We start from the raw sequence: 13444 nt of genomic DNA, 5'->3' as shown, positions 1-13444 counted from the left end.
GATATGGATACAGAGACGGAATAGAAGATGGAACTAATTAATAAGTACAGTAAAGTATCATAAATACTTTCTAGAAGTTTGAGAAGGAAGTGCACATTTAACTTACAGAGATGAAATTTATAAGGTGTCTAAAGTGTGTGTGTATGTGTGTGTGTGTGAGAGAGAGCACGCGCGTTTTGATGTCATGTTAAATGCTGTACAGAAGGAAACATGTATTTTTAATAGGAACAAGATTTTATAGTTCTGTTATAAGAAATATGGCACATGAGTCATTCCTTGCCTGGAGTGCTTGGGCTTAGGGGTTCTTTGAAGTAAATATTTGGTAGGGGACAGAGGAGATCTTTAAAATATTTAATCATAAGTAATATAAACAGTAGTGATGTGCTTACTTGAAGTAGATGTCTGCTTTACTTGGAAAAATGAATATTAGTCACTAACATTTAAATATAGGGTAAAACTATTATTCCTTAAAAATGTAGTTTAATAGGAAAAAATCTTTAAAACAGTAGAGGTAAGTTGAAATGACCATGATTGAAAAAAACTTCATTTGATAAAACAAAATTTGGAAATTTGATTTGTGTATGAAGAATAATATAACCCCTCTGCTGTAGGATGGTCAGCTCTCATTATTAGAACTGTGCACCTGTAGAAGTTGCATTTTCCAAAAGACATTATGTCAGTTGTTACCATGGAGCAACAGTAAATGTCTAGAAACCACATCAAGCTAGCAATGATTGGGAAGGTAGGCACTTAGAGAAAAGATTAAGGGAACTATAATGACCAACTTTAAATATTTTGAGACTTTTGTTTGATAAAATAAGGAATTTGATTCTTTTTATGTTGTTTTGGAACTGCATTTCTAAGTCATTTCCCAGTTTACACACACAGGTATATACAGGTACACACACAGGTTCAAATGTACATACATGTACACACAGGTATATACAGATATGCACGCATTGGCAAATACACATTCATGTTCATACACACACAGGTACACATGTGTATACCCATGCACAGGTACACACGTGTATATATACACACAGGTATACACATTTACATACACACATAGGCACACACATACACATGGAGAGCTGAGAAGGAGATTCTTACATGAGTTTTATGGCCCTGTGGCTACATTTTGAGAACACTCACATTCTCAAGTCCTTACAATTACAACATAAAAACCATCTTATTCCAAATCCAGATCAAAAAATTGGCTCAAGTTTTTATGCTTGTTTTCTTTGAACAGCTAATGTGTGATCGAAATGAAGTTTCTCATGGGTGGTGTAGGTGCTGAGTAATAGCCACACACCTAGAGTACTTGAGTGTAAATGCAAACTTTAAGTATTCAGTCATTCCGAGATGCATGGCTATTACATAACACACACACATACACACCCTGCTGTCTCCTCTTAGCAAATTAAGGAGACAGCAGTGTTTACTTAAACTTTTTAAATGCCTTTGTAAAAACTGAAGTCAGAATACTAGGTGTTTCCTTTTAACCAAAGCCAGTCTTTTAAAGGTGTTCTGAATTGCTCAATCGCCTGGGGTTAATGTGAGAATCCCTGAAAAAGCCCCTTTAAAGCATGCACAGAGGTTCTAAAGATTGCATTTCCACTAGAAGAACTGAGGTGGCATTTATTTCTTGGCCTTTCTCATCTTTTCTCTCCAGAAGTTTGTAGGCATGTTACAATGACACAGATCTTCCATACTATGTTCTAACTTGAGTTATAAACTTATGACCTTTTACCAAGTCAAAGCTCTGTGACTCATCTTCCATTACCATGTTCTTCTTGTGTCTTGTGACCTAAAATTGTATCGTCCTGGTAAACAGTACCAAGTCCTTTGGTGTGTAAAACGATCTGCAGAGGCCCAGCAATCCGTCAGCGCCAGAGAAGGCGTGTACTTTGGCTGCTCTGTAGTGTGTGTCCTAACACTGAGGGACTGCCCATTGCTCAAGTGTCTGTGTGTCTGACCGGTTGTTAGCTGTTCAGTTTCTGTGACAAAGTGGAAGCTGATAAGGCTTAGTGCATCTGTGACCTTTTAACGATCGTATGCAGTCATTACTGGTATGATGTGTCATTTTTTTAAAAGGAAGTCCCTCACTGAATTTATTCAGCTACATGTCTAATTAATTGTAAATTTTTCTCCTAGCGAAACATTTGCAAAAGAAAAAGACTACAGATTTATTATACTCATACTTTGCATTTTCAGTATATTTTAGTTAATCCTTCATAGAGCTAACCAACACTGGCCATCTTTCTATAACTCCAAACAATCAGTAATAATAATGCCATTTACATTTATGTTCATATTTTACTACTTATTTAATATTTTTCAGTGGACGGTAAGTTAGTGATATAACTAACCTATTTTTCAAATGCTTAGTACAAAGGTAAAAATTCTTTTTTGTTCAGTGATACAGAGAATGCCAAAATAGACAAACTCTTCTGCCACCCGACGCTCACGCTCAATGACAAGTTTAATAAACTGTATTAATAGACTTTACAAGATCATTGGAGCACTACAAGAAGAGCAAATTTGTGAACGAGGGGCATAAGGAGAATTTTACACTGAAAGTACAAAAAATATTTTCAGTAAAATCATAGAAGGAAATTCCCTAAATCTAGGAAAAGAGATGCCACTGCAAATGGAACACCAGTAAATGGCACCATAAAAGAAACTCTCTGCATCCTAAACATGAGATATGAACAACCTGAGAGAGAAGTGAAAGAGAGGGGAGAGGGTCTGATGGCATGTAAAGGCAGGCCCTCAGAGTAGCAGCTTTCTTTTTCCAGTTGTTAAAAATTAAAGGTTGCAGGCCTCCCAGCCCTACCTCATACGCCCACTGCCCCACGCAGCCTAGATGATGAAGCTAGAGTAGTTACCCTTCCCCCACCTTGAGCAGTCACCACTTCTGCCCTCCTGCCTACCATGACCAACCTGGAAGCAAGAGGATGTCCAGTTCCTCCATACCTGGGGCAGTCACACAGCTTCCGCCTGTACCCCCTTTCTCCTGCACCCCAGCACACTCTTCCTCAATTGCTCGTGAGGTGAGAGGATCTATAGAACTGTCACCATGGCACACTGATGAGGTGAGAGATCTATAGAACTGTCACCATGGCACACTGATGAGGCAGAGACTGTGCCCTGGGGCCTTCCCGAGTAAGAGCACCTTCAGATCAGTCTGCATCCTCTTACATTCACAACACGAAATACCCCAGAATACTGAGAGTGGATTTAAAGAAAAGGAATGGGGATGGCATGACATATGACATATAAAGGCAGACCCATCAGAATAACAGCCAGTTTTTCTCCTCTTTTTGGCTTTTAAAACGTGTGCATTCCAATTATTAAAGTCATTTGAGCAAAACGTGACACGGTAACTGAACTGCATTTTAGCAGCTGCAGGAACCTTGGGTTGTCCTGAGTGGCAATGCAGATTTCAGCACAACCCACCAGCATTTCCATTCAGAGTGCCTTCTTTCCTTCCCTGGCCACCAGGCAGGTGGGAGATGAAGGCCAGGCTTCCATTGTCAGCAGTTCTGATGCTTGATGTGAAGGGGCAGCACAGTCCTTTAAGCCTGGTCCAACCTCTGTATCCTACAGAGTTGGGCTGGTTTGAATGGAAATGGCTCCCATAGGCTTATTTTTGAATGTGTGGTCCCTGGTTGGTGGAATTGTTTGGGCAGGATTGGGAGGTATGGCTTTGTTGGAGGAAGTGTGTCACTGGTGGTGAGCTTTGAGGTTTCAAAAGCCCAAGTCAGGCCCAGTCTCCTTTGTCTGTCTGTCTGTCTGTCTGTCTGTCTGTCTGTCTGTCTCCCTCTCTCTTTCCCTTCAACTTAGGGATAAAAATAAGCTCTTGTCCCCTTCTCTACCACCATGCATCTCTGCCTGCTGCCCTCCTCCCTGCCAGGATGGTCATGGACTCAGCCTTTGAAACTGTAAACAAGCCCCCTCCCCCCAATTAAATTATTTCTTTTATAAGTTGCTTTGGTCGAGGAGTCTCTTCATGGCAATAGAAAAGTAACTAAGACAAAAGTAAATACCTATAAGAAGTACTGTTAGAAGGCAATGCTTGTGAAATGTGCAGTGGACTTTAGTGGTGCTTGCATCGTTAAGACTCGCCAGCTTGCTTCAGTCATTTCTTTTGAAGGTAGAGGATTTTTCTCTTGCATTTCTATCTTCTTCAGTTTCAACTTATCACCTGTCTCAATTTCGACCATATAGGTTGTGAGACCTGGTTTTGGAAGGAGTGGAGCAGAGGGCATGATGAGAAGAGTTGGATCTGCTCAATACCTGTGACACTGGAATGTCATCAGCTGAGTCTTTCATAGAAGCACCAAAATCCAAGACATGGAAGGGTGCATTTCAAGTTCTCATAGTCACATCTGTCAATCCATGCTTGTGTATACCACTCTGTCCTACTTGAAAGAGAAGGAAAACTTTCTACGACAAAAGTAGGCTAAAGCAACTTATGACTCCCAAACCAGCTCTGCAGGAGAGCACTGGAAGGAATAAGCTAGAATCCAACAGTAGGAGAAAGAACCCAGAATGCACAAACTCACAGAGACCAAACATTCTTTGGTCTTTAAAAAGAAAGTTTAGAGTGCTCCTAGAATTGCATGAAAATGAAAACAGAACATATAAGATCTATGGGATACCATAACCTTTCCCCAAGAGGGAACTGTAGAGCTCAAAGTGCCTGCATTTAAAATCATATCATAAACAAGCAATGTAACCATGCACTTTATAGCATTCCAAAAAGGAGAACCAGCCAAACTAAAACTAGTGAACAGCAACAACAACCAAAAAATAAAATCAATGAAAAAGTAAGAATATTTCATGAAAGGAATAATTGTTTCTTTGAAAAAATATACAATATTGACAAACCTTTCTCCAAAATACCCATAAGAGAGAAAAGACCTGTAATAATAAAACCAGAGATGAAAAGGAGAAATGCCAACAGCTATCAGTGTGATACAAAAAGTCATAAGGACATGCCCTAAAAATATATTCCACCAAATTGGGAAATCAAAGAGAAATACATGGGTTTCTAAATGTATGCCAAAGTTAAACCAAGAGGAAAAATTTTAAAAATGTATCTATAACAAGGAAGGAAAACGAAGCAATAGTTTTAAAAAGAAATAGGACAGATTTCCTGACCAAAAGCAAAACAAAATATTCAAACCCAGACAAATTGCCTCAGAATTCTACCAGACCATTAAATGTTTCACAGATTATTCATAGGGTAGAAAAAGAAGGAACACTACCTTTTTATGAAGCTAGCATTGCACTGACAGCTAATATGATAAAGACAACAACAAAATTAAATAAATTTGCAGACTAATTCCTCTGGTGAGCATAGACCCAGAATTCTCCGTAGTCTACCTGCACGGCCTTACGCCAGTTATCACATGTGTTGCCGTGATGTTCACATGCATACATACATGAATTGGCTATAGTAAAAAGTATCTGCAAATTCATTTCAAGAACACTTTAAAAAGATCCTTCATTCCAGACAAGTTGGCTTCATTCTAGAGATACTGGGATGATTCAACAAAGCCATAGTAGTAAGAATAGCATGGTGTTGGCACAAAAACAAACACAGATCAAGAAAACAGAATATAGAACCCAGAAACAGGGCCATGCAACTATAGACACCTTTTTTTTCCTTTTAAGGACAAAAAATAAAACTCTGGAGAAAAGAATGTCATGGGCAAATGGTGCTGGAAACAGTGGCTATCCTCATGTAGAGTGAAGCCTGCACAAGTTCCAGCTCCAGGGTAGCAGGAAATAAGGCTAACAGTTGAAAAATGGGACCTTGTGAAACTTAAAGGTTTCTATATAGCAAAGAGAAGAGAATCTTCAGATGTCAGACAATTTCTGCGAGCTTTAATCTTCAGAGACTTAATATCTAGAATATAAAGACTGACTAAGAAGACAGCGCAGTCTGTGAGGTAGAGACTGAACGCACTGTCCTCCAAGGAGAAATACCAATGGCTAATAAATGTGTTTAAGGATGTCCAACATAATTAGCCATTGAGGAAGTGGAAATTAGAATTGACTGGGGATTTCCTTTGCCCCCTTCAGATGGCTATTATTAAAGAATGAGATGACAGGTGCTGGCTAGGATGTGGGAAAAGAAGGGCCTGCATTTCCTGTTATGGGATCATAGTGCAGCCACTATAAAGCTCAATATGAGAGTACAGCATGAAAATAAAATAATAACAAAAACCACATTTCTATTCTGTTTCATTTTGGGGGAGGGAATCCCCAAAATAGATGCACTTCCCATCTTTAAAGATGATTTTCCCGAGTTCCTACATAGAGTAGTTAAACTGCACACGATCTTTTTTAGGAATTCTCTTTTTTTTCTAGCATAATATTTTTATTGATTTTTTTTCAGAATTTCCCACAATGCACCCCAATCCCATTCACTTCCCATTCTTCCCAAGTCCCCACCCTCAAACCCTTGTGCCCTCCCTGCAGAAAGAAAAAAAAATACACTAACTCCAATTTTCTCATTTACCAACTCCCATGTACTCCTCAGAGCATTAGTGGCCAACCCTTTAAAGAAGATTCAGCCCTTCCCCACCCCCACCCCTACCGAAGCCGTCAGCATCACCATCACAATTTTAAAGAACTCTTTAATGGCTTCCTGTCTGAACTATTTGGTGGGGGGTGGGGGGGGAGCGTGGTGGAGGGAGAGGCGGCCACAGAAGCCTTCAATGTCTCTCATTCTCAATTATGAGTCTATAGTCGGTACCACTGCAGAAGAAGCGTTCCTATGACAGCAGCACAAACCATGGACGTAAACAAGGCTTTCAACTGCAGCTTAGATCACAGACATCAACATGGCTTTTGGCGGCATCACCATCTACAGGCACCGACATAGCCCTCAACAACAGCATGGACTGTGTACATCAACATGGACTATAGGCCTCAACCTGGAGCCCAGGCCACAGACATCCACAGTTCCTCTGGCGGTAACATGGACCATGATCATCAACATGGTCTCAGGTGGCAGCAGAGATTACAGACATCAACATGGCCTCTATCAGGAGCATGGGTCCCTCGACAACATGGACTACAGGCCTGCATCAACATGGCCTGTAGAGGCAGCATGGACCGTAGACACTAGCATGGCCCCCGGATGCACAATGGACCATGAACACCAGCTTGGCCTCTGGCAGCTGCACAGACCATGGAGGTCTTTCAAGGGTGCTTAATCCAGAAAGTGAACCATGCTTCATCTCAGATGTCTTGTTGCTCGGGGCCAGATCCTGCATGGCCTGCAGGCAGCTACACTCCACCCCTGCTGGCACCACTCAGCATCGTCCACAGCCACTCTCTCTACTGCACACGCTGCTCTGCTCCGCCCTCTTTCCTTCCTCTCCAGTGCACATTCATCCATCAAAGTAGCATTGCAGACTGCTGTGCGTCACACAGTATATGTTGTTTGCCCATACATCTTTGCATGCAATGAGTCATTGGTCTGGTTCAAGGTTTCTGGTTTCTGGAACAGACTGTCGCTGAGACCGATCTCACACATTCTCATGTTGTCCAGAGTCAGGGTGACCTTGTAACGGGCAGAGTCTGGAGGCAGGTTCTGCAAGGGCCCCAGGCTGCTGCAGAGCTCCCAGCCTTCAGAGCTGGCCACCCCACTATCAGACGTGACCATCATGCCTGGAGCAGCAGTGCCTCCAGGCAGGCTGGGTACAGGCCCCACTCAACAGTGTCGTGCTCCCCCATCCTCTGCAGCCGCTGATGTGCTCCCCCATCCTCTGAAGTCACTGACGTGCTCCCCCATCCTCTGCAGTCCCCGGCATTGTCTCAGATTTCACGAGACCACTTTTTCAAAGCATCTTCCCATGAGACCTGCCCTTCTTAAGTTGTTCTGGTGACCGTGCATCTCCCCTCATAGCCCCTGTGGGTCTCTCAGGCTCTGAGATCCTTAGAGTGCTGGTGACTGCCGCCATCACCATCTTGAATCGAGTCCTTGCCTGGATTTGCTTGTTTTTTTTTAAAAAACTTTTCTAAATCTGGGTTGAAATGGCCCAGAAGATAAAATTCATTATTTCAAACCTTTAGGTTTCATGGATTTGGGTTTATTTGGGAATGCAATTTTTAGAACTTTTTTTTATTACTTTAGGTGGAAATAAACTGTTTTCAAGAGAAATTTAATGATAATTTTGCTTTCATTTAGATCCAATCCTTTTTATGAGCCCAAGCCAACTTCTCCAAACAATTTGGTCACTGCAGTTCCAGAAGGGGAGGCTGAAAGGAGAGTGAAAAGAAAGGCCCCTGCCCCGCCAACCCTCCCAGCCAAGCCCGGAGTCAGCGAAAGCCCATTCGTTCCTATAGGGAGGGAGCGCTCCACTTCTCCCAAGGTAATGTCTGCTGATGTTTACTCCTTCACACAGTCTGCTTCTGAGTAATAAAAGCTACTGCTACATGATTTTTAAAGGCCATTTTGGTGATTTAAAAGTAAACCTTGGGTCGGGAAGATGCTCATTTAGTAGTGCTGGTGTACAGGCATGAGAACTTGAGTTTGTACACAAGCTGGTATGGCATATTTGTGATCTCCGCGCCAGGGAGGTGGAGATAAAGCGTACCCTTGGGCTTTACTGGGCAGACAACGTAGCCTAATGGGTGAAACTCTGTCTTAAAGAGAACAGCAACAATGCAAAACAAAATAGTAAGTTTAGCCTAGCATGGTGGCACACCTTTAATGCCGGCACTTTGGAGGCAGAGGCAAGTGGATCTCTGAGTTCATAGGCAGTCGGGGGTATATAGTAAGACCCTCTCTCATACATAAAAAGAATAAAAAAGTGGACGGCACCAGAAGACCACATTCAAGGTGGTTCTCTGACTTTCATATATGTGAATACACATGTGTGTACACACTCCTGTGCACACACACACACACACACACACACATCACCCCCACATGAACAAGCTCACACATGTACACATATAAACAGTAAATTAGTGAATAAATGTAAAATTCAGGTAAATTTATTATACTTCACTGAGTTATGTGTCTGTAAGCTGATGGTTTTGCATTATGCATTGTATACTGTTTTGCTTGCTTGTTTGTCTAATGAGCTTGTGACTGAGCCTGTGGTACTTTGCGTACTCATCCACTGAGCTAGTCTATAAGTAGAATTGGGTCTTTGAAGGAGACTTGAAAGCAGCCTCAGATGAGTATCCTACACTAATGTAAAGGAAGGGGGAGAAACCACCCATGTCAGATGTGCTATGAATAGGGTTTCATCGCAGTAAGTGCTTTGTTGAAGAATTTCAACATTGTTCCTTTTACTTATGTTAGAATTTACTGTCTCTCTTGAGGAAATTTTATGTACATTAATTACATGGAAATATAAAACACTGTTGGAGCAATTTATAAAATAGTTTGGTTATCCAGGACTAGAAGCAATTTATAAAACAGTTTGCTTAGAAATAATATGGTATCTTTCATGTGTAAGGTTGAAAGTTAGTTGGCAAATTTTTCCAGGTTAACTTTTGTCCATGGGTGTATATATATAATATATATATATATATATATATGTTATTGTATTAACTAATTGTCTTAGATTGTTATGCAAAAAGATAGATATGATCCCAGAGATAAAATGCAAGGTGCCAGTAGAGACAAGAGTAGAACTTGGCATTTTCACTAGCTGGGTGTGTGGGACCATGATCATTTAAGGCGTCTGGCCATGAAACTGACTTGAACTCCTTTTTCAGCACCGCTCTCGTGGGGTGTGTGTTTGCCACCTGTTCTTTAGCCTTGATTTGCCTTGGACATGTACACAGGGTAAATAATGTACCACCCCCAACAGACAAAGACTAGGACATAGAATATATATGTTGAAATTGTATGGAGGTGTGTGTCTCTAATTTTGTCTTTAGGAGGCACTGAGTTTGAGGCCAGCCTGAGCTACATGAGATCTTTTCAACATAAATAAGATAAACGAAAGGTACTGAAGTTAGAAAGATCTCTTAATTTTCAGACCATAAGCTGTACTAGTGAGAGAATTGAGAGATCACCTGAAAACCTCACTGGCACATAGAACGATCAATTTCAACACATATTTGGACATGCATACTGTGTGGCTCAGAGAGGGCAGGACAGGAGACGCCTATGGCACAAAGCTTGGAGACTTCCTGTTAGAGCACTGCATGTGTAAACTTGCCCTGTGCGTCACAGTGTGTGACTGCCTCCTGTAGTCTTACTCCAGGCTCCGGGTTAACCTGCCTCCCTTCTAGTCCTGGAGCATGACTGCGACACAATCTGGTTTTTGTTTGACTACATTAAGTTTTTGGCATAGGGGTTCAACCGTGTAGCTCAGGCTGGCTTTGAACTCATGACCCTCCTACTTCAGCCTCCTGATTGCTGGGTTATAGGCAGGTGCCACCATATCTAGCTCCAGATAATACATCTGATAATTGTGCCTCAGTGCTAATACATCCTTACAGTCTCAAAGAACCAGCAACCCAGCATCAAGAACATCATTGAGAATTTTCTCACTGAGTTTAATAGAAAGATAAAAATGCTATTTTTTTTAAAGAAGCCCCAGGAGAAATATAATATGTAAATTGTGATATTTGGAAAGTTGCTCTTTTAGATCAACTAAAGTAACCAAACTAAGATCCTAAAAGTTTCCCAGCTAGTGAAGATTAAGTTACTATTTTCTCTTTATATGCAAAAATTCCCTGTACAGAAAAAGCATATGAATAAGGTAAAACATTATTACTATGGGTTTCAGTGATAAATGACAAATTCAGCATATTTACTAAGTACCCTTATAAAGATTAAGCTGACAGGAAAGGACAAATGGCACTAATTCTGTGTGGCATGACAATTTTAGGGTGCACTACTGGTGATAAGTGCAAAAGAATCAGCGATGAGCTTATTCTTTATTACACGAGGAAGAGGACGGGATCTGCAGCAGTTTCGTGGGGTTACATAAATAATGACATTGTCCTTTTCAACTCCTAACGTTGATAAATCACCCTGTAATATAACAAGCACACCAAACAAAAGATGCAGAGTGCACAGCAGGTCCCAGCCTTGGGTGAGTCAAAAGAGGAAGCTAAGCTACAAAACTTAGGTGTAGGAAACTTTGAAGGTCATGAAAGTACAGACTTGACAGATGAACAAACTAAAGAGTTAGCATTCATAAAATTTGGTATTACATACTTCATTCTTAAAGAAATGTTCATTCTGCTGTCTTTCAAGTACCTGAAAATGAGTGATTACTTTGATTTCACAAAGAAAAAAAAAGTTTAAAAATCTTTGCTGTCAAAGAACAAGATTCTTGCCTATTTATCAACAGTAATGCGCCCTAAAGGGTTCCTGCCTCCAGAAGTAGTGCTCGCTCTCACTTGACCATGTTTTTTTTTTTTTTAAGTTGGGGACATGAAACTTTATAGAAACAAAAGAGTACTTGAAACAAGTATTAAATTATAAAGAGTGATTTGATTGATCATTGACAAATGAAAGAGGTAGTCATCACAAAAAGTGACGATGTGAGTTAAAATACTAATTTTATTTGGCTCTAGATAAATAACAAGGCCTTTATTATATAGTAACCTTTCTGTATGTTTGATTTTAAAATTTGTGAAAAGTATAACAATTTCAGAATAGGAAGGAGTTCTTGGAGGTAGAGAAAGAGCTCTTAAGTTGTGGGAGCTGATAGCGTAGCCGGGAGGTGATGAGGCCAGAGCTTGTGGTCTGCGGTCACTGAGCATGGCAGGTGCTGACCAGCATGCACCTTTGAAAGATTTTCTTTAGAATTCAAGGTGAAAATTGAGGTAGAAATTTTAGAAGGAAAAATAAAAATAAAAAAAAAATCAAGGTAGAGTCAGGACATGCATCCTCTGTATAGGCTTATACATATGAGGACAGGTTAGGGAAGTATTTATCAAAGAAATAGAATTTTCTCTCTGAAGAAAGACTTAAGGCTTTAGATAGGTATATATTGAGACAAAGTGAATAGAGTTGAGATTTCCATCTAGACATTCTAAATAATGTGTTTGACTTTCAAAGGCATGCGTATTAGTATAAGAAAAAAATTTTAATAGCTTTCATAACATTAAATTCTGAAAACAGGCAAGAATATTTACAGAAAAAGTATCTGAAGGGATTTAAAACATCAAATATATTAAAATTCATGAATTAATGGTAGTATAAAATTGCCTTTGATAGTTAATAGGACCTTAGCTTATTCACCGTGTTACTAATGAAAGGAAAATGCTGAGCTATTTTTCCCGATTTTCCTTTGTTAACTGTATTTCAAGATAATTAAGTCATTCATGAAGGAAAGTTTTTTTCAGTACAAGAATTCTGACTATGAAATACAGAAAGAAATTATTTCATTAGAAAACATACTCCTTCATAATTCCTGATGAGTTAGTATATTTAACAGCATGGCTGTTAAACCTATCAGGCTAAAATTTTATAAAACATATCAATGAATCAGGCTGCCAGTAGGCAACCATAATGATCAGTCTTAATGCCATTAAGAATTGGACAGCCAGTCTGACCATAACAGGCAGTACATAAACAACCTGGAAGTACTCTTGCCAGAGGATTTAACTAGGATTTAGAAAGCTGCTGGCTGCGGTAACTAGCTGCCAGTTCACAAGAAATGCTGCTGAGTAGAGAAGAACACAGTGCAGAATGGGAGGCTCCTACAGGAGAGCTGGGTAGATTCACCCAGCAGATGTATAGCTTGACAAAATGAGACTGCTTGTCTCTTATAAATACATAATAAATTATTGACTATTGAAATGATAGGATTCTGAGATCTGCTCTAAAACGTTTTAGAAGAAAAGTGCAGAACAGAGTTGTATTTAGAAAGAATGCCAAAAATACTGGGAAAATGTTGAGAACTTTTGAAACAGTGTGGTTTTTTCATGGAAAAGATCCCTGGTGTATGCTGGTGTGCATGCATGCGTGCGTGCATGTGTGTGTGTGTGTGTGTGTGTGTGTGTGTGTGTGTGTGTGTGTGCACATGAGAGCATTCACATAGACCAGAGAAATCAGGTCTCACCATCTTTACCTGGGTGTTGGAGACTGCACTGAGGTCATGAGGCTCCCATGCAAGCACCTTTACTCACCGAGCCATCTCAGTGCCTCCAGTTGCAATCAATTTAAGATAATAAAGAGTAGAGCAAAAATGACGTTGGAGGAACAAAGAACTTTTAAATGGATGAAAGATGATAGCCTCTTGATTCAATAAAATAAATTCAGAAGCAGATTGATGAATAAAATCTTCCAGTCTAAAGGGGGGAGAGGAAGAGTGGTGTGAAAGGAGCATTGCCGACTCTCAGGAGAGACTGTCTGGTGATTATTTCCACAGGCCAGTGTAGGCGTGCAAGTGAATATTAGCAATATTAACCAATACTAATAAGCTAAGGGCCATGTATT

The 13444-nt window shown here is 40.3% G+C and overlaps 1 protein-coding gene across 10 annotated transcripts in view; it reads left to right on the top strand.

Annotated features, from left to right (window-relative positions):
* The window catches only part of Ehbp1 (EH domain binding protein 1), a 254819-nt gene that overhangs the window by 125195 nt on the left and 116180 nt on the right, over positions 1–13444 (top strand). For all 10 annotated transcript variants that reach the window (XR_007591427.1, XM_050140935.1, XM_050140936.1 and 7 more), the window contains exon 10: positions 8213–8396. Coding sequence is in view for 9 of the 10 variants with exons in the window: in XM_050140935.1 (XP_049996892.1) it covers positions 8213–8396 (184 nt within the window). In the remaining variant the exon portion in view is untranslated. The remainder of the gene's footprint in view (positions 1–8212; positions 8397–13444) is intronic.

The sequence above is a fragment of the Alexandromys fortis genome, unplaced genomic scaffold (assembly GCF_014885135.2).
Source record: "Alexandromys fortis isolate MF-2015 unplaced genomic scaffold, M_Fortis_MF-2015_v1.1 scaffold_7, whole genome shotgun sequence".
NCBI classification, from domain to species: domain Eukaryota; kingdom Metazoa; phylum Chordata; class Mammalia; order Rodentia; family Cricetidae; genus Alexandromys; species Alexandromys fortis.
The sequence above is the reverse complement of the archived record's forward strand: the minus strand, read 5'-3'. Positions and strand labels throughout refer to the sequence as shown.